This window comes from Pieris napi, chromosome Z (genome assembly GCF_905475465.1).
Source record: "Pieris napi chromosome Z, ilPieNapi1.2, whole genome shotgun sequence".
NCBI classification, from domain to species: domain Eukaryota; kingdom Metazoa; phylum Arthropoda; class Insecta; order Lepidoptera; family Pieridae; genus Pieris; species Pieris napi.
Window position 1 is genome coordinate 13002068 of NC_062259.1, and position 21550 is coordinate 13023617.

The 21550-nt window shown below is 33.9% G+C and overlaps 1 protein-coding gene across 3 annotated transcripts; it reads left to right on the plus strand.

Annotated features, from left to right (window-relative positions):
- The first annotated feature begins 4633 nt into the window (after positions 1-4633).
- On the plus strand, positions 4634-17835 carry LOC125062461 (protein Jumonji). 3 transcript variants are annotated; one of them, XM_047668413.1, is made up of 12 exons: positions 4634-4757; positions 5293-5459; positions 8276-8371; positions 8538-8851; positions 9558-10439; positions 10887-11053; positions 11364-11655; positions 13419-13592; positions 15097-15282; positions 15608-15709; positions 16074-16257; positions 16539-17835. In XM_047668413.1, the coding sequence occupies exons 1-11, from the start codon at positions 4747-4749 to the stop codon at positions 16254-16256; spliced, it is 2574 nt and encodes an 857-aa protein (XP_047524369.1). In that variant the 5' UTR covers positions 4634-4746; the 3' UTR covers position 16257; positions 16539-17835. The 3 variants fall into 3 exon arrangements, with proteins under 3 accessions (XP_047524369.1, XP_047524370.1, XP_047524371.1); XM_047668414.1 differs by having other exon boundaries at positions 15097-15237; XM_047668415.1 differs by lacking the exon at positions 15097-15282.
- Positions 17836-21550: the final 3715 nt, after the last annotated feature.

The window sequence follows — 21550 nt, forward strand, 5'->3', positions numbered from 1 at the left end:
TTCAATTCTATATCTGACAAGCCGTTCAACAAATTTACCAGACAAATATGTTTTATTCTCGTAGGTGACATTAGGAAGCGACCAACTGTGACAAAACCTTTTGAGACACATTCCAAAACGACTATCCAAATTACTGAGACTAACATTGACAATGACGTTATCAGATCAGCCCAGTTAAGGAATATGCCCTAAAGTTAAGACAGGAATCTTAATAGGTACAACCCCTATTAGCTATGTACAAAATAATTCCTATAATACAAAGTAATTTTAAAAATTCCGCCATGAATCTTATTTTAACGAAAACTGAATTAGAAAGTGTTAAGGACTATTTACGTCAACAAGAAATTATACAAAGATATCTAAAGGAAAAGCAAATCATCGTGGTATTACAGAATGTTACTTAGCATTGTCTTCCAAGTATCATTGGTCTAAAATCAAGGATAGTATTTCAAAATATATCAATTAATGTAATATTTGTGGTCAAGCCAAATAAGATAGATGCCCAATTAAACAGAGATTTTATATGGTACCACCCCCTTCTAAACCCTTTCAGACGGTTAACCTTGATCTTTTCACAGTTCAGTGAGAAAAATATCTAACAATAATTAAAGCATTTTCCAAATATGCACAGGCTTATCATTTGAGAGATGGCACTGCTTTAAGTGCAGTTCAAGCTCTTCTTATATTCTGAACCCATCATGGTATGATGTTCTGTACCCTGATCCGTAACAACAGTTATTTTAGAATTTTAGAATTTACGAATCAAATATTATTAGAATTTGTTCGTCTTCACAACATTCAGCATCATAAAGTTTTAGCTCATTCACCAAACGATAACGGAATTGTTGAAAGATTTCATTCAACTATTCTTGAACATTTAAGAATATTAAAATTAGAAAAACAATGAACCAGTAGTCAACCTCATGCCTTATGCCATTTTAGCGTACAATAGTTCAATTCCTACTTTTACGAAGTGTAGGTTATTAGACCTCATAACAGGACATTTTAACCCACGTGACCCTATAGACATTGATTTAACTGAACATTTTTTACAACAATATTCCCAAGACCATAGAAAACGAATATCTCAAGTATATGATTTAATAAATGAGACTTCCTTACATGAACGAACACAACTGACTGAAAATAGGAATAAAGACCGTTAGCCTGAAAAAGAATATTGTCCTGACAAGCAAGTGTTTATTCGTAATCCTTTAGCATCCCGACAAAAATTAACTCCTCGTTTTACCCAGGACACAGTCCTTGTTGACCTTCCTATCCATATTTACACAAAGAAAAAACGAAATCCTATTGCAAAGTCACGCCTTAAGCGAAGTCCTAAAGATCCCACCTTGTTACAGGATTCCAATTTTGCTGACCATCCTTCTACATAAAACTCAAGGACAATTGAATCATTGGTCAATGGACCCGGACTACTTCCATTCAAACTAGGACCCGCTAAGATTATTTCTCACTATCATTCCTTTTTGAATTACATAAATTTAGATAATTTGCAATCCCAGATAGAATTAGTTGAAATTCAAATTGACAATTTTAGTACGCAGGTAAGTAATGACATTATCTATGTTTAATCCTCATGTAGAACATTTGAAAGGTAAACTTATGAAAATACATGACCAGCTTCGTACTTTTCAATTTAATCGCATTAAAAGGTGACCCATTAACGGTCAATCAATTGATAAATATGTAAAATTAATTTTAGATAAAAATAATCAGTAAGAAGCTGATTCAATGGAGTATGCTCATCTAGATCAGCATCTCTTTATTCTATCGGATAATATAGAAGATTTATCTGAGGAATTAATTAGCTTAGGAAATACATTATCGTTTATACGTGCATCAAGCACTCCTTATTCGTTAGTCGATTTAGAAGATATTAAGCATATTATATTAGATAAGTTAAGGATTTTATATTCAAAAGATGAAATCCTTGATATAGATTTTAGGAATTTTTATGAAATAATTAAGTAAGGATATTTTTATTTAGACAGGCAAATAGTTATATTAATAAAAGTCCCAATTATTGTATCCTACCTTGTCCTATGACCTTTATAAATTAGCCGTTGTCCCAAATAAGAACCATAGAGTCCTTATTCCCACCTCTCCATACTGGGCAATTCTGGAAAAGACTAGATATATAGAGACAGAAGGTCCGAAGATAAATTCATGGTTTCTCTGCAACTCAAAACCAGATTATAAGAAAGATAAATACGATTGTATCCAGCAGCTGATCATCCAACAGGAGCTTAACCAGTCCTGTCACTTAACTTCCGTTGACCTACAAAATTAAGCTTTAGAACAACTTGATGACAAGCATTACACAGTGAGTTTTCCAACTTTAACGAAAGTTAAATTATCCTGTGGACAAAAACAATATAGGACACTACAAGGCAGTTATGTAGCAGTCATTCCATTTAACTGTTATCTCAAGGCACCAGGATTTACCATTACTAATATGAATAATTGTATAAAAGGTCACATTGTCAAGATATTGGAAATACCGCAATTTATCGAATCCAAGAATATTGAACAGCCAATATTAAAACTGGCCTCTAAAGTGTTGAGGTCTGTAGAGTCTACAGACCTCAACACTTTTCATAGTCTTAACACGAAGTTGTCTATGCAGCCTCCAGTACATCTAAATCAATAAGGATATAAGTTTATATCATACTACTATACCTCTAAATGTAGTATTGGTAGTAACGATTATTTTAATTGGCATCGTGACATATAGACGAATGGGAGTTAAACCTGAAACAAAAGGACATCCCGGAAAAGCAAAAGTTCCTGGAAACCCCAGTCAAGTAAACGTGAATCCCTGACATATTTCATCAGCAACTCTCTCACACAAAGTTCTCGATTATTCGCTGATTTTAGGAGGGAGGTGTTACGTAGCCCTATACCATGGAATCTGCGTTTCGCAATATATATAGAATCGCACGTCCCTAACGTTACATGGTGTCAGCGGAATTCGTATGTCTTTTTTTGAAACCTTCGGCTGTGGCCTTCATAATTAGCTACAAACACCACAACACTAAAATGATTGGTGGTCGCTACATCTGGTGGCGTTTGTTCAGTTCATCTCGTATCGTTTTATTCAGATGCAGGCTCTACCGGTGACCGTCAAATAACTGAAAGAAGTTCCCTTTTAGCTGTTATTGATGAAAGAGTAAAATTAAAGTCAAAAGTAATCAGTGGGTTTTATTGTTTCTTAGTAATTCTTATAAATATATTTATTAAGTAGGGCCTTTTTAAAATATTCCACATAAAAATTTTTCAATACTTTTAACATATGATTGATAAAATTCTTCATCCCTATCCTCATATTTTTTTTTTTTTAATAATATCCATTGTGATTACTTCATGACAAGATCTGCCTTTCTTCCTCTAAAAGAACCGCCCCGGGTCTTCAATTCCACTTTTAATTATGGAACAGTCCATGTTGAATACATAAATCAGCAGCTTTCACTTGTTTTTTCCTTTTAAGATTTACTAAATCGTACCTACGATTTACGTAAAAATTGCTGAAAAGTGAAAACTGACCGCGTATTGTTATGGGTCAAGCGATGATAGCGACATCTGCAAAAAGCTTTGCGTTTTCTCCTCCATTACATTGTATTTTTGTGTGTCTCTTCGTAGCACTGTCATGGCGTCGCTTATTGTATCCCGACTCCAGTGTTGCCAACGACACCGGACTGATATCGCCATTTTTCACAGCATACTTAGCCTAATGTAGCCGAATTTCAGGATAGTGTAGCCGAAAAATAAAATAAAATTGTAGTGTAGGTATATTTAATTTTAACTTTATTTATACTTAATCCAGAACACCCGGAACAAATATCTGTACTCGTTGATCGTACAAACATATTTTGTTCCGAAGCGGAAATCAAACCCGGAACCGCCACAAATAGGTCCTAGAGATTTTCCTGCTTGCCTGACTGGAGGACAATATTACATTGGACAACATTAGTTCTTAAACTTACTTTTAAATGCTGGTATTTTTTCCCATTCTTCGCGATAATGCTTCACATATTTGCCGTGTTTTCCCATACTTTTTTCACGGAAATGATAGCTTTGAAATTACTTGTTGCACTGGTTATGTTGAAGTTGAAGAACAAAGTGACAATGCCAACGAAACGAAAGGCACAAAACATTTTCCCAAATTTAGACAGTATAATATAGATAATTGCGGTAGACACTAAAAGCAATAATATAGGTAGTTACATTGCACAGTACTACCTCCTAAATTTGGTTTCATAATTTCTAAGACAAATTCTGGGTATTCCCCACCCGGAAACTTACTACTTTAATATCTCAAATAGTTCTTAAAGCGACTATGATTTTAAATAAAAGTACTTCATTTGCGATACATGACATGTCCTTATAGTAGCCTAATAGGCGACCAGTCGCCTTTCAGACATTTTTATCGCCAATTCTAGTCCTGAGTAGCCTAAATGGCGATAAATCGCCTACTTTGACCACACTGCCCGTCATTTTCATACAAATTTAGTTTTCGACTTTCTACATACACAAAGTTGTTAAGCCATCAGCCATCTTGTCTAGACCCCCAGGGTTGCCAGATAAAAAAAAGCATGATCGTATTTATTCGTATTCTTAATTCGTACATCGTTGATCGTATATCAACTGTGTTTATAGTTGCTAGATTATTATGGTGGTTTAAACAAAAAATCTAAATAGATGTAAAGTTTTGCTTTATTTACCAAAATGAATAAAGGGTATGTGTTTTTAAAACCGCGTAACGTAGCTTTTGTTACGAAAATGTTACTAAATCATTTTAAACTATGAATTAATTGTAGACGAACATAAAAAATGGCCGGCAAAAATTTATTATTTATATTTTCTAGCATTTTATGTTTATACATTGTTTATTTTATCAAAAACTATAATACTATATGCTTTTAATAATACGAAATTTGGTAGGATGTACAATTCTCTGTATGTGCACTGTTTCATGAAGATTTATACAATACGAAAAAATAATCGTTACATCTCGTACTTAATTTCAAATATTATACTTAAAATAATTGTAGCATAGTATATATTCTTAACATCTGTATTTTTATTATAACAATAAAAATATTGAACTATCAGAGTTACCAATAACAATCCAAGAATTCCATAAGAATTTACATTTGTTTCATATTGTTACTTTAATAATATGTGTTATTTCTTAAAATAATGATTTATATAATTCTGTCCTGTTAATTACAAAAATATTGATTTTAAAAGATTTCATGTTTTAATGTATAGTCGGAATTTTGGAGCTCAAAGAAAATTTGCCGCTGGTGCCCCTGCACCTAATAAGTGTCAAACTCCACGGTTGGAAACTCCCACAGAAACCAGGCCTGATCCAGAACCTAAAGTACATTTAGTGAAGAAAACACCAACAGTTCTCCTGGACAGACTTACTTTTAATGGTAAATTATTTTCATATTTACTTACTTATTATTATTATATATATTGAGTTAAAGTATAGATAATGTTTACACAACTTCAAAGAAATATGTTAAACAATTACCTACTTGATGTTAGCTTTGCGAAATCTAATATAAAATGCTATTATCTTATTATTATGTATATAAACACACTAGCAGCTTAGCTGATGCGCTTGTATTTTGAGATTTGGAGAAACTATCCAATCTATTTTTAAAGGAGACATGGTGCATTGATTAAACTTTCCAGAAGCCTATTCCAGTCAGCCACTACTCGGTTTGGGAGAAAGTTCTTTAGGGAATTTGTGTTATGTTGAGTGGTCAGTTTTACCCCTCAAATGTGTATTTTCACTTAAAACAAAGAGCTTCTCAATTCCTGGAACATTACAATGGCCAGTGAGGATTTTTTAGGTTTCAATGAGATTTCCTCTTAATCTCCTACTTCCTAAATCAGTAAGGTCAAGTGACCTGATCATTTTTGAGGATTTTCTTTGAACCCTTTCGAGCATACTAATATCCTTTATGAAATAAGGATCCCAAATGCTGTAGACATACTCTAATAGTGGTCTAATGTAACATTTATATTTCTTTAAGAGTGTCTTAATCTAAGTGTATCTTATAAATATTTTTAACATGAATCATTATTTATTGTAATATATATACAATTATTTTTATGTTACCTCTTAAATGATAACAGTAAGCAGCTAGAAAAACTTAGTAAGTACAGTACATTATTAATGTTGTATTTTCTTCTCTCCATATTTTGTATCTTTTGTTAATAAAAAACAAAACTCTTAACTTGATCTAGGCATGCCTAGAAGAAACCCATGCAATGGTTGTATGTTGCAACTGGTTTTACTGCTGTTGACCAGTAAAAAGAAGTTGGGAGATTTTCTCCCAAATTAAGGGGGAATCAATATGCCCAGTAGGTTTTTAGTACTACATCTCATATACGTTTTGGTTTATTTTTTAAAGGGATATTTTTGAGATTACTTTATTATTGAGTTAAAGTATAGATAATGTTTACACAACTTCAAAGAAATATGTTAAACAATTACCTACTTGATGTTAGCTTTGCGAAATCTAATATAAAATGCTATTATCTTATTATTATGTATATAAACACACTAGCAGCTTAGCTGATGCGCTTGTATTTTGAGATTTGGAGAAACTATCCAATCTATTTTTAAAGGAGACATTGTGCATTGATTAAACTTTCCAGAAGCCTATTCCAGTCGGCCACTACTCGATTTGGGAGAAAGTTCTTTAGGGAATTTGTGTTATGTTGAGTGGTCAGTTTTACCCCTCAAATGTGTATTTTCACTTAAAATAAAGAGCTTCTCAATTCCTGGAACATTACAATGGCCAGTGAGGATTTTCTAGGCTTCAATGAGATTTCCTCTTAATCTCCTACTTCCTAAATCAGTAAGGTCAAGTACTTTCAGACGCTCATTATAAGATTTCTTCCTGAGTGACCTGATCATTTTTGTGGATTTTCTTTGAACCCTTTCGAGCATACTAATATCCTTTATGAAATAAGGATCCCAAATGCTGTACACATACTCTAATAGTGGTCTAATGTAACATTTATATTTCTTTAAGAGTGTCTTAATCTAATCTAAGTGTATCTTGTAAATATTTTTAACATGAATCATTATTTATTGTAATATATATACAATTATTTTTATGTTACCTCTTAAATGATAACAGTAAGCAGCTAGAAAAACTTAGTAAGTACAGTACATTATGAATGTTGTATTTTCTTTGCTCCATATTTTGTATCTTTTGTTAATAAAAAACAAAACTCTTAACTTGTTCTAGGCATGCCTAGAAGAAACCCAGGCAATGGTTGTATGTTGCAAATGGTTTTACTGCTGTTGACCAGTAATGACAACTTAGGAGATTTCCTCCCAAATTAAGGGGGAATCAATATTTCCAGTAGGTTTTTAGTACTACATCTCATATACTAGATATTTTTGAGATTACTTTATTATTTAAGATTCAAACCCAACCAACAAACTAAACCAAATATAAACTCCAACAGTGGCTATAACTGGAATACCAAAAAGTTATAATATTTCAAGATAGAAATAACAGTTCACCAGTTAGCATGGTAAAATATCACTTAGGGGGATTCCATTTCCGACCTTGAGTAGATATTTTTTTCAACATATATGTAATAATAAGCTAATTTTTCTAACTTTAATTTCTGTGATATTATCAATAATTAAAATGTATTTTTAATTCATATTTGAAATTATGTCTCAAACCGAGTTTACAACAAAAACTTTTGGAATTTTTAATCAATATTTACCGTCGTATGTCGGTCTTAGGGGAGATCATAGTCCTACATTATCTAAGAGTTGACTGTTTTTGTTATAAAATTACCATTGCAAGTCATTTTATTTATTTTATAAAAATTGAAAATTTGTAAGATTATTAAGTGATTTGGTTTTAATCATGACTCTTTCAAGGTAAATATAAAACAGACTGTAGTTTCTATATAAGTCATTACTGCAACCATTATTAGTTAACAATATCAATCATTAATTCAAATTCATGGCTCAAAATGTTTGTTCCATAATATTCAGGGTGAGAAATGACTGACAACTAGCAAATAGTTGAACATTATTAAATTCACGAATATTATTGATAGATTCACTTGGTATAACATCTTTCAATGTTTCTATTAAGAAAAACTGTTCTGCTCACTAAAATAGAGATAGTAGCCTTTTGTTGATTTCTTTTTACAACTATGTATTTGAAATACTTTAACTGGAGAACAAACAAAAATTTTACAGATGTACATAAGCATATTCAGCCAGTGGTGGTACTGAAACGACTACAAACAAGCCAAGTTACTAAAGCTCAGGTACACCAGACTGTGAATTTAGCAGGTAAGATTTATCTTACTTTTTGATTTTCAATAAGGTTTAGATAAATTTGTTTTTGCAATATCATTAAAATACCAATAACAACTAGTGCAACTACATTTAGTATAAATTAAACATTATCAAAATTAGTATAAGAGCCATTATCTATATTAGATTTTGACATTTTTAGATGACCCAGAAGACAGTTATGACTCTCAAGATAGTGGTGAGACCTCACTAACTGAAGATACTTCCTCAAATGGTTACGATGCTTTGACCCTTTTACCGCAATGCGTTACTCCAGATCCACAATTCAATAAAAGAGCTATCTCTATATCTTCAACTAGTGATGATGGAATGCCAGTTCAAAAGAAAGCAAAGACTAGTGTTATGGATGAAACTGATCAAGAATTTTTTGGCACTCTTAGAATTCCAGTTCGAAAAAAAATAAAAACCGTAGTTTTAGATGCACCTGTGTTTCGACCAACTGTTGATGAATTTAAGGTCAGTATATAGATATTAAATTGACTTATGATTTAAATGTAACTAGTGTGCGTTTGTCAGCTGTGCCTAGCTAATGTTATTTTTAAGCGAGCAACTATTCATCTACACACTAATTTAAATACATTTCTATATTAAATAAAAAAGTGTTGTGAAAACAAAGCCGGCTCAGTGGTTTAGTTGATTAAGTATTATAAATGCTTGTCCAACATTAAATCCTGTTCACTAAAATATGTGGGAAGGAACTCGCTTATAAATGAGTCCATGTTGTTACAGGTGCAAAAATGTGTCTCATAGTTGTAAGAAATTTACTAGAAACGGTTCATGTAACACATACGGCGCGTTGCCGCTTCTTATTTTTTTATTATAAAGCCATCTAGTAATATGTAGACCAATTACAGTAATATTTTTTAATTGTATGTATTGTATTGCATTTCTGCAATATAATTAACTTTACATACAACTTTAAGTTAGAACTCCAAACAATTGGGGTTCAGCTATCAAACTTTGGCAACTTTAAATTAACAAATAAAACATTTATTGTAGTACAATAATACATAAATAACAGTATATACACTTAAGTTGGGCGATCCCTTGGAGAGAGAGATGCACTCAGCTATTGCTCACAATGATCATCAAATTGGAATGATGTAGCCCTGGTTTAAGAATATATTGAATAGATAATGATTGTGTTTTAAACTGATTCCAGGATCCACTTACATACATAGAGAAAATATTACCACAAGCATCTAAATATGGGTTGTGTAAAGTAATACCACCAAATGGATTCACTCCCCCCTGTAATCTTGACGAGACAATGGGCTTTACTGTTACTAATCAATATGTCCAACGAATGTTCAAACGATATGGCCCAGCCACAAAAGAATTAAGTGCTATCAAAGCCCTCTTAGCATCACAGAAAGTGCCATTCAAGCGACCACCTTTAGTAAGCGGCTTGGAAGTTGACTTACCACACTTATTCAAACTAGTGCAAGGCATGGGTGGCCTGAAGAAAGTAACAAAACTACCACAATGGAACAAAGTGGCCGAACACTTGAAATGTTGTAAGAACTTGAAAAATCCCGGGCAGAAAATAAAACAGATTTATGAGAAATATCTACTTCCATATGAAGTCATGACGTCGGTGGAGAAACTAAATTTGACATTTCAAGTAGAGCAATTGTGTACCAAACGATATTCAAGGATGTATAAGCGAGCAAAAAGTCCTTTGCACACACAAAAACAAATGTTGAAGCAATGTGACTCGACAGATTATGATTCGTCTGATGAAATCTCAATAAAGGATCGGATCATATATAGTGCTCTGGCTGAGACTGAAGACTGCATTGTTCCTGGTCGGAATATGAAAATCCAGGCATTTGAAAAAGTAGCTGAAGTCGCTGCTGAAACATTTTTGTCATCCCCAAGTCAGACAACAAATATGATAGAGAAAGAATATTGGGAGGTTGTTTTGTCAAGGAGAAGGCATGTGTGTGTTAATGCGGCTTCAATAGATACAGGTGCCACGGATTATGGTTTTCCAAATAATGATTCAACAGACCAATATAATACACATCCATGGAACATGAAGGTGAGCAATCATTTTGAAACTCAATACTCTTAATAAGTTTATGTAATTTTAATATTTAAGAAAAATTATATACAATTTTATTTAACTTAAATAATGATATAACGGAACGTTATACCTACCTACCAACACCGTCGCGTGTCATAAACGGAATTTTGAGTATTTTACGAGAGTCGCACGCTGCAGCCACTAGGCCAACACTGTTCACTATTTAGTAGTATTAGTTGTAAATACTGAAGTTTTTCCGAACCAATTTGACTTAGGATCCTTCAAGAAATCCTCTGGCAGGTGAGCCTAAATGCCATTAGTCCACGGTTCTATAAAGAAAATTGTTGACTGGCATGGTATGTCTTTGCCTAGATGAATGTTTAATTTAAATTTTCAAATTTCTTAATAATTAAATGTGCGTTGAAACAGACACTGACACACTTGAAACGTGTACACTTTCAGCGGTTTAGTAGGAACCCAAAGAATATGCTAAGTTTCCTTGGCCCGGTGGTTGGAATGACTGCGCCTACATTACACTTGGGAATGTTATTTTCGACGAGTTGTTGGCACAGAGACCCCCATGGCCTCCCGTGGATCGAGTATATGCATAAGGGAGTGCAGAAAGTATGGTATGTGGACGTGTGTACAATATTAATTTCTTTCTTGATTTAAATAATATACGCGCTCTGTATTGTATTACATTTCTTTATTTGTGAGATTTTTTTTAAGACAAGTCTTCAAGATCCTCTGTGTCTTACATGTAGATTTTTGGAGTTTAAAAAATTCTCATGATCGTAGAATGTTAAGTGTTAATTGATTTCCTCGCTCAACGAATGAGTATCGCAATAGAGCGAGGAAATGCCTTTAAAGGCACACTGCCACAAGGACCAAACTTTTTAAATTTGTTTTCAAGATAAGTAATGCTCAAACGCATTTCAGGTATGGCATTGATGACACGCAAAGCCAGAAATTTCGCAAAGCAGTTGAAAAGTTGTGCCCAGCTTTCTCTCAAAATAAATCTGTTTGGTTGCCATCAGATATAGCGATGATTCCACCGAAACTTTTACAGAAGAATTCGGTGTCTCTTTGCCGTGTTGTGCAAAATCCGGGCGAATTTATTATAGTTTGCCCAAAAGCATATTCATCTTCTATTGCCACAGGCTACACAATTTCCGAAAGTGTGTATTTCGCTACCTTGTCCTGGATTCAAAGTCTTGGTGAAACATTTGATGTAAGTTTATTGTTTATTCTAGTTATTTCAGTTGGTATTGTATAACTGGGAGGTTCTATTTGGAGTATGTAAAAGAAAAAATTTCAAAACAGTATCTATAATAAAATGGTCATTTTGCTGTGTCAAATTAAATATATTAGAAGTAATAATATTCATCTTCATAATGTACTTTAAGTTTTTTATTTCATAGCCCATTTCACTGAATCTTTTAAAGTATATTATGGATTTATTAGTTATATATAGTAATTTTATACCAATAAACATCTCACAACATTAACACTATTTAAATATTCTTAAATCAATAAACTTCGCTGAGAAGAATTTAAAAAAACCCTAAAAATTTACAATTGTAATGTCTGAATGGGATTTTTTTAATGAATAATGTGCCAAACAAAATCAATTTATTGAAACTATGTAGTTTAATTTAATTAAAAGAGGTGTTTAACAACTAGTTCACACTCTCCACGGTGAGAATTAGAGAGACCCCACATCTCCACGTGTCGCCAAGGGGTCAAGCCACTCGGAAAGTGACTGATTGTTGATGATTCGAATCGCTCTTCCTTTAATACGGTCATGTGGCAGAGGCTGGTACTGGGGAGTACCCGCTCAGTGACAACAGAAATCCCATGTGCTTTATACCGTTGCAAACGATGGTCTGGAATAAAGTACGGTCTTGCTGAGCACACCAAGCTTTTTGGAGGCTAGTTTAGTCTTTCCCTCTAAATTACCGCGAAACTGAACGTCGTTCAGTACGTACGTATCATTGCCCAGGACCCCGGTGCTGGCTGAAGCTTTAAGGAGAGTGTCTTCGAAGACAGGAGAAGCGACGAAGTATTCTTATTTAAGCGGAAAGTTATGTCTTCTTTCGACTACAGACACAAGGGGAACAGAGGGCTGGCAGACATTCACTTGGACAGCTTTTGCAAGAGACCAAAAGGCTTGAGTCTTCAAGGGGATACATATTCGCCAAATCCGGGAATGTGCTAAAATTTTGCCCTAGCGATCTCCCGTTTGAAGAACCTGGAGGCTGAGTCATATGTTTTTTTAAGTTCACCGGTACCCGCATCGCAAGACGTCTTGCCCGTTCTGCCAGTCTCTAAAGGATTCTCATTGTCGACGGGAGGCCGTTTTGCAAGAGCGTTTAAACCAAGGCTTTAAGTGACTTGTCACCGATCAAGACCGTAGAGAATGAAGTAAACAGTTCCATACACTGCAAGAGCATCTCAGCAACAGAGTCAGCGACGGCATCCAGTCTTTAAATGGTAGTGGACAGCGTGGATGTTAAGAATTGAGCCACCTGTCATATGTGAAGTCCACGGAGAGTGTGGAGGTGGTGTCGTTATTATTATCGATATGTAACTGATATTTAAACAGCGTAAATGTCCCTCCTCCTTCCCCCTCCCAGAATACAAGCCTGTGTGTCCACATCGGAGTGGTCCCGGAATCCTCAACAGCGCGTTTGGTTCCCCCCCATGGGGTAGTCTCTCTTCTTATTTCTTTGGAAAAACTCGCGAAACGTACGCACAAAATTTAAGTGCAATTAGGTTTCCGGTTTTCTATGAGAAAGTGGTACTGCCCCGGTCGTGCCAGCCCATGTGGCTGAAGCCAGATGACAACAGCATGGCAATGCCACTAGGAAAGGGGTTGTCTGATTGCCACTGGGCGATGGGGTAGTCAAGTCGCTCCGCCAGATAAATATTGACATGTATAACTTTCTTATTTAAACTTAAAGTTAATTAAATTAATTTTAATTTGTTTTGCAGACATTAAAAAGCAGTTGTGAACCGACAATGTTTTCACTTGAGCAACTGTTATTTGCTTTTGTAAGAGATGCCCGTACGCCGCCGTCGGTTTTAACAGCTATTGAGCCAATATTAAAAGAGGTTGTCGACAAAGAGATAAAAAACAGACGGAATTTGGAAAAATTGGGCATACCTGTGAGTCATTTTATATACACAAAATTAACTATAATTTGATAATAACATTAAATATCTCGACTTATATCTTATAAGTTATTTTTTGAAAATATAAATAATTTTTATTGGTTCCCTTTTATACACTAATATGAATGCAAGTAAAAACTTATCACTAATACCAAAAATTACTAAAAACATTGTTCGAGAAAAGGCGCACATTTTGCTCCTTTGCTCCTTGCTTTGATTTCCTTAATCGTCAAGAGTTACGCCCCGTGATAGACGCAGGCACTCTCTTTAGCAATACGTGGGTAACACAGAAAATGTTTAGAACTGGTCAGTTAGAAACATTACTAATGAAAACTTTTTTGAATTTCAATTTTAGAACTCTTTGATAACCTAATGTATTGGTATGTTATCTAAAGCTGGCGGCTTCAACCATTTACACTTTGTGCTTGTGTAGTGTCTGTGAATAAGCGCGAGGCGTGATGTCAAACTGAAATACAATCACAAATACATCATGAAAAGACTGTCCGTCTCTCTCGCGCTCGGTCAAGCTTATGAGTATAAAAGAGACAGTTATTGTTTTGCTTTTGCTACTGTTTATGTTGATCTTTACTGTACATGTTGATCTTTTTTCTCATTATTATTTTGTCTGTGATTGTTTACTTATTTGGTTGGAGGTTAGAATATTTAGAAAAAAATGTCTGAAATAATTGGTTCCGGCAAAACATTAACAGGACAATCTCGTGAAATAGTGTTCAATGTTTTTAATTATTTTAAGCAACTTAACAAAAACAGTTCAATGAAAGAATTGTACGATTTGACATCAGATGCGACTGGCGTTTCGTTACAATTTGTTAGTATAATAAATTGTTAATATTTATATGTATTTGACACATTTTTATTTATTTACAACCCACCCAACCTTACTAAAACCAGAGTAGACTAAATGTAGCTTGGCAAAAAAGTCATATTTTTAAACATACTGTATAGTGAAATTGCATTAGTGTAAGTACTGTGAACGCGCCAGCTTTCGATATATAGTATATTGCATTCAATTATTGTCATTTGTTTTTGTGAATTGGTGGCAAATCTAAAACTCTTGTTACACGTGAAAATTAACCTAACGCCAGTAAATTTTCGGTCAATGATTTATTATGACTTTTGTTGGGGGCTTACTCAACAACAAAGCTATGATAGGCTGCGATTAGCATTTCTTAATGAAGCCCCATCTCGTGACACTATTTGCAATTGGTTTAACGAGTTTAAGCGTAGACGTAGCAATCTCAATGACGCATAATAGAGGAAGATAAGAGAGTGACCTATCAGCAAATACGGGCAAGCCTAGGTATGAGTCAAGTTCAAAAACCATTACACGAATATTTAGGCGTCAGGAAGCTTTGTACCAGATGGAGTTCCCATACTTTAACCGACGACCAGAAACACCTTCGCATGAATTGGTGTCGCCAAATGTTAGATAAGTTTAAAGGCGGTGACTCAAATGCTGTATTTGACATCGTCGCAGGTGATGAAGGCCAACCAAGGGAAACCAAAAGACAATCGCTTTACGAGCCCTGAAGATGCGGTGAAAGCCAACGAAAATGCTATAGAAGAGACCCCTAAGGAAGATTGGGCCCACTGCTTTACTCGGTGGTTCCAAAGAATGGTACGATGTGTAGAGAGGAACGGAGATTACTTCGAAAAACAACAAGTATTGGCAACTTTCTACATTAAGCCGTTTTTCATTTTCTAAACATTTTCAGTGTTACCTAGATATTATCATTAGCACGTATAGATCATCTATTTACCTTTACCTTAGTAATAATTAATTTACAAAGAAGTTTCACTTTTGACATTTAAATTATATTTAAATTCGTGTAAAGTCAATCAGTCAATTTATCACACTCGGTATCTCTAGATAAATTTGACTGATACATCGTTCCTAAACAAACATTTTGTCCCGTCACATATTTTTTCTGCCCCATGACCCAAACAGATCCACTATGACAAAATATTATATGTTAGATTTTTTTTAGAAATCGTGGCTGAAACCATCTAAACCGAGTACATCAAGTGCTTGGAATGTTTGCGACCAAGACGAGTGCTATATATGCCGGATGACTTTATATTTATCGAGGGTAATGAACATTTTCTAATATTTTAATTTCAGATTCAGAGTCGACATTTAGCTAATAAACTTGGCATACGGGTGTCAATTATAATACGGGCTCTATTTTGTTTTAAAACCTTTTCGCAGTGCGAAATGTACGCATATACGTTGATATAGGTGTATACACTGTATTATTATTAACAATTTTCTTGCTGTAAACGGTGATCTATTCGATGATTCCAACAAAAAAAAAACAGTTTTTTTTTTTGATAAAAACTATAAAATTTTTGCCTATGGCGCTTTTAAATTAGTTTTTATTGTTTTGACCCTTTAAGTTTCCCATTTTTTGCCTAAAACCGCGAGCACATACATTAACTTTTTTTTATATTTAGGTGCGAGGCGTTTTAGATAAAAATTCAGTGTTGTGTCCGGAACACGCGCTGAAGATATTGGCACAACCAAAGAAAAGTCATTTGATAAATGAGAGTAAGCGCCTGTCATTCATAATTATGTACAGCACGAGTGAGCTTGAGGAGCTTTTGGAGTTTCTCAAAGATCGTCTGAGGAAAAGTTAGCGTAAGTCGATTTTTTATATAAAAATCTTGCGTGATACCCATTTTTTGACCTTAGATTGTTTTGACCCTACAATGTTTTGACTGTTCTATGGGCATAATAATACTAACTCTTTAAAAACTCTTGATGAAACGTGGAGTCGAAATACCTGATTTAAATCAAAGGATTATCTCTGACTTAATTTTTGTGTACACAGACATTATTATTATTATTTACTTAAGTTTTTCAGCATGAGACCACGAGATTCGGTTGCTATGTTAAAACCGAAAATTTTCTTCTTTCAGATAATATTCGAGAATGCGTGGTCCGTCTGCATTATGGACAAATAGACCAGGCTTGTGACAGCGACCGCGTAAGAGACAATTAAAATTTACGTCTTTTCATATGATTAGTATTCGGCTACTCGGCCGGATATTGGGCAAGTGATTGGCCTGTTAAATGGAACACATCTCATGTTGTACTGAATATATTGTGTACCTTCGTATTATGATTATAATTAAATTATTGATTTCCTAATATTCTTATTATTAAATAAGATAATATTTCTTTTGTTTACATATATTTGTGTGGTCTTTTAAGTAAATGTCTTTTCTGCGCATTTTACTGTAGTTGTTAGGGCATAGACGTAGGCTTACTTTACAAATGTCACATAGTAATAAACATACCATTATTTCGCTATAGCACCCCGATGTCTATGTACCGTACAGTAATGCAGTGCTGTTACAGTGTTAATTGTTCAATGATTAGTATTCGGCTACTCGGCCGGATATTGGGCAAGTGATTGGCCTGTTAAATGGAACACATCTCATGTTGTACGGAATATATTGTGTACCTTCGTATTATGATTATAATTAAATTATTGATTTCCTAATATTCTTATTATTAAATAAGATAATATTTCTTTTGTTTACATATATTTGTGTAGTATTTTAAGTAAATGTCTTTTCTGCTCATTTTACTGTAGTTGTTAGGGCATAGACGTAGGCTTACTTTACAAATGTCACATAGTAATAAACATACCATTATTTCGCTATAGCACCCCGATGTCTATGTACCGTACAGTAATGCAGTGCTGTTACAGTGTTAATTGTTCAATGATTAGTATTCGGCTACTCGGCCGGATATAGGGCAAGTGATTGGCCTGTTAAATGGAACACATCTCATGTTGTACTGAATATATTGTGAACCTTCGTATTATGATTATAATTAAATTATTGATTTCCTAATATTCTTATTATTAAATAAGATAATATTTCTTTTGTTTACATATATTTGTGTAGTATTTTAAGTAAATGTCTTTTCTGCTCATTTTACTGTAGTTGTTAGGGCATAGACGTAGGCTTACTTTACAAATGTCACATAGTAATAAACATACCATTATTTCGCTATAGCACCCCGATGTCTATGTACCGTACAGTAATGCAGTGCTGTTACAGTGTTAATTGTTCAATGATTAGTATTCGGCTACTCGGCCGGATATAGGGCAAGTGATTGGCCTGTTAAATGGAACACATCTCATGTTGTACTGAATATATTGTGAACCTTCGTATTATGATTATAATTAAATTATTGATTTCCTAATATTCTTATTATTAAATAAGATAATATTTCTTTAGTTTACATATATTTGTGTGGTATTTTAAGTAAATGTCTTTTCAGCACAATTTTACTGTAGTTAAGTTAAAACTGTAACTGTTGAGCCAAGGCAGTACAGTTGCTGTCTCCGGCTTTCTTTCAACTGCTATCCATAATTTCCCTATAGCACCCCGATGCCCAGGAACCGTACAGTAACCTAATCCTACCAATAAGTAAAAAATAGCTAATTTTGAACTTATCCGTACATTGTGAAACAGACCCTAATTCTGATAATGTATGTGTAAGTGTGTAATGAATAAGTAACGTTTTTATTGATATGATTATCCCGTTTTATTTATAATAACGTAATTTTTTTTATTTTTTTATTCACAAATTTATTCACAAAAAAAAATACAAACAAAATCTTACTTACTTAATTTAATTAATAATAATAATAAACTTGACAATAAGCTTAAAGCTATGTATTATACTGAGAGACTGGTGCTTGAAAAAGGTTGGGAAAACCTGTTATTACAAGTCACCAGTCCCTCTTGAACATAGTGTTTCAAAAAGTATTGCTAATTGCTAACAAGTCTTTAAAAACGAACGAAAATAAATAATTTATAAAAATATATATAAATAAAAATAAAGAAATAGTAAAAAGTAAAAACAATTTGTGAGTGTGTGTGTGTGAGTGTACGGGTCAGTGTGAGTGCATATGCGTGTGCGTGTGTGTGAGTGTACGGGTCAGTGTGAGTGCATATGCGTGTGTGTGTGTGTGAGTGCGTGTGTGAGTGTACTAAATTGAGACTAGTGTGCGCGAGAAAAACGTTCCATTTATTAAATTAAATTAAAGATTTTCTGTGTTTTGGTAATCAAGCGATTTGAGATATTTAGTTACTACTTTTTTACAATTATATTTTGAGAGATGATAAATTTGAAGGTCTTTGTTAAGTTTATTGTATAAATGGGTGCCTAGAAAGCAATACGAACTATGGGAAAGAGCTGTTTTGAAAAGTTGAGGACGGCATACGGAATCCTTTCTACGCCTTCCATCAACTAGTTTTTGATCGTATTCTATCTCAGAATGCTTCGTAAGAATAGTGTACAGGATGAAAGTTTGTCTTACGGATAATACATCCCAATCCTTTTTTAATTCAATTTATGATTAAGAATTGAATTGTGGTTTTATTTTCCTTGGGTAATTTTTGACACGTTGCGTGTAATGACAGACAGTTGTTTCCACACCACATTTGAGATTGTATGTAATCTTATTGAAGAGATGTGTCCACGAAACATTTTCTCTTACTTATCTTTCTGGACGGACACTGAAAGGTCGCTAGTAGCCCTCACCCACGTGCTATCGATACTGGAGTCAAGAACACGGACCTTGTACTCTGAAAACAATTAGGCGAACGCGCATTCCAGTGTCATTTATATTTTTGTATTTGAGAGAGTTTAACCTAGAACTTTTGAAGCGTTAGAGATAGGATTCCGAAAGATTGCCTGGTTTTTCAATATTTTTATTCACAATGTAAATGACGGGATGAGAGGGGAACAGATTAAAGAGAAGCGAGTCACTGGATCGAGGGCAGCACTTAAATAATGGCACAGGATTACATGTAGAGAAAGAGAAGACGTAGACATAACATTTCTTACTAACAAAACACACAATACTTATAAAGTTATAACAATAATCAAAGAAAAAAAGAATGAGAGTTAACAATTTTTTTTTCTTTTAAAGAAGGTACGTTTTACGTGTGTTCTGTGGTTTTAATTGGCCCTGCATTATGCTGAGGAGCAGACTGTTCCACAGCGCTGGTCATTCTGCCAGAGACCACAGCAGCTAATTTGCGTCTGCAAAAAAAGACTATTACATTCTTTTCTACTAATACTTAGTAGAAAGAAAAATAATAATAATATTAGTAAAATTTAGCAATGTAAGTAATGAAGTCTTGTGTAAAAGTGTATAATACATAAAATATAATTAAAAATAAGAATAATTGTTAAGATAGATAAATAAATATTTTTGGGGGGATTAAAACTAGATTTCGTGAGATTTTTGTTAAGTAATTAAAAAATTTGATTTTAGAGAAAGTTAGGAAGATCACGAGTAATTGTCAATTGCCTAATTATTGTCATCTAATGACAAAATAGGCCAGTCATTATAGACATTCGAAATCGAAAATTTGATAATAATTCCAAAAGTTTTCAAACTTCGGTCAAGTGAATGGTACATTGGGACGACAATAAATCTCATTTTGCAACCTTGTCCGCAGTCCGGAACATTGTTAAAATTGCAATTAAATTAATTTTTGCTGTATGGTCGTGAAAAAAATTCCAAAAGTTCTGCAAACTTGGGGAAGTTTTCGATATAATATTTCATATCACGTATAAAATTTGCAACCAACCTAAGTGTACGGAACATTTTTTGTTATTTATTTTATTTTCGATATATCTGTCAAATTTGCAGAACTTTTGGAACGTTTTCCTTCAGTTTAATAAAGAAAAACATTAATTTTTAATAACAAAAAATGTTCCGTACACTTAGGTTGGTTGCAAATTTTATACGTGATATGAAATATTATATCGAAAACTTCCCCAAGTTTGCAGAACTTTTGGAATTTTTTTCACGACCAAAACTTATTTTTAACAATGTTCCGGACCGCAGAGCAGGTTGCAAAATTTTATAGTTTGTTTTAATACCACTCCCGACCTTACATCAAAATTTGAAAACTTTTGGAATTATTATGAATTGTCTTGACTGACTGGTCTAAAAACCGATTGTTGACAAAGCAGTTAACGAGAACCTGAGCAATTACTGGAAAGCACGACCTGAATATAAAAAAAACTAATGAAATAAAAATGGCGACCCCCAGCATTCATGTTGTTAGTTAGTTCGTCGGCATCATCTAATTTGGACTAAGTTCGACCCCTCAATCGAATTGAGGGCCATAGCAGTTTCCTCTTGTTACACCCTCTCTCGCAAATGAGGCGAACATCGGGGTGTATGTACCTATACTATGTTTCAAAAGTGTATTTAAATCACATATATGCAGGTTTATTTAAATATAACTGTACAAACACAATATTATACCTAATAATATAATAGCCTGTGCCACTTAAAATCACCTATAATATTGTTAATTTATTTTATATACATATTTACAAATATGTTACGTGGGAGCGCAACAATGGCGTAGCGCGGTCATGACGCATTCCCTGCGTGCGGGCACCTCCAACTTACAAGGAGACCTAAGAAATGCCTTCTTAGACAGACTACATCTACTAGTCGAATGGCAAGAATATAGCGATGCTGAAAGGTAGAAAAAAGATATAAACCGTTGAATAAAACCAGCCGGCAACGAACTCGCGAGCCCATGACATTGAGAGTATCCATGTATCACTTAACATCAGTTGAGCCTCCAGCCCGTTTGCCCCGTGCTATAAAAAAGTATTAGGATTTATAAATGTGACATACCTCAGGGTCGTGGTCGATATTAATACGGCCTATAAAGCAACTAACTTTTTAAAAATATGTACTGACCCCAAAATGTACTAAAATACCTATTCGATTCAGACGTCACGCTCAACTTCTATACTCAATTCTTTTCAATCCGAAAACCCCTTCTTATCTCAAATATCACTTCAAATTCTTAGGTCCTTCTAACTATATGTTACGCTCTTCTAATAGATGTTTAATGGAAATTCCATCTCACAC

What these genes read in the sequence shown, in the direction of transcription:
- LOC125062461 (XM_047668413.1), top strand. An exon ending in CACATCCATGGAACATGAAG is followed by an intron (nt 10,440 to 10,886) that starts GTGAGCAATCAT and finishes GTACACTTTCAG; the next exon opens with CGGTTTAGTAGGAACCCAAA. An exon ending in ATTACTTCGAAAAACAACAA is followed by an intron (nt 15,283 to 15,607) that starts GTATTGGCAACT and finishes GATTTTTTTTAG; the next exon opens with AAATCGTGGCTGAAACCATC.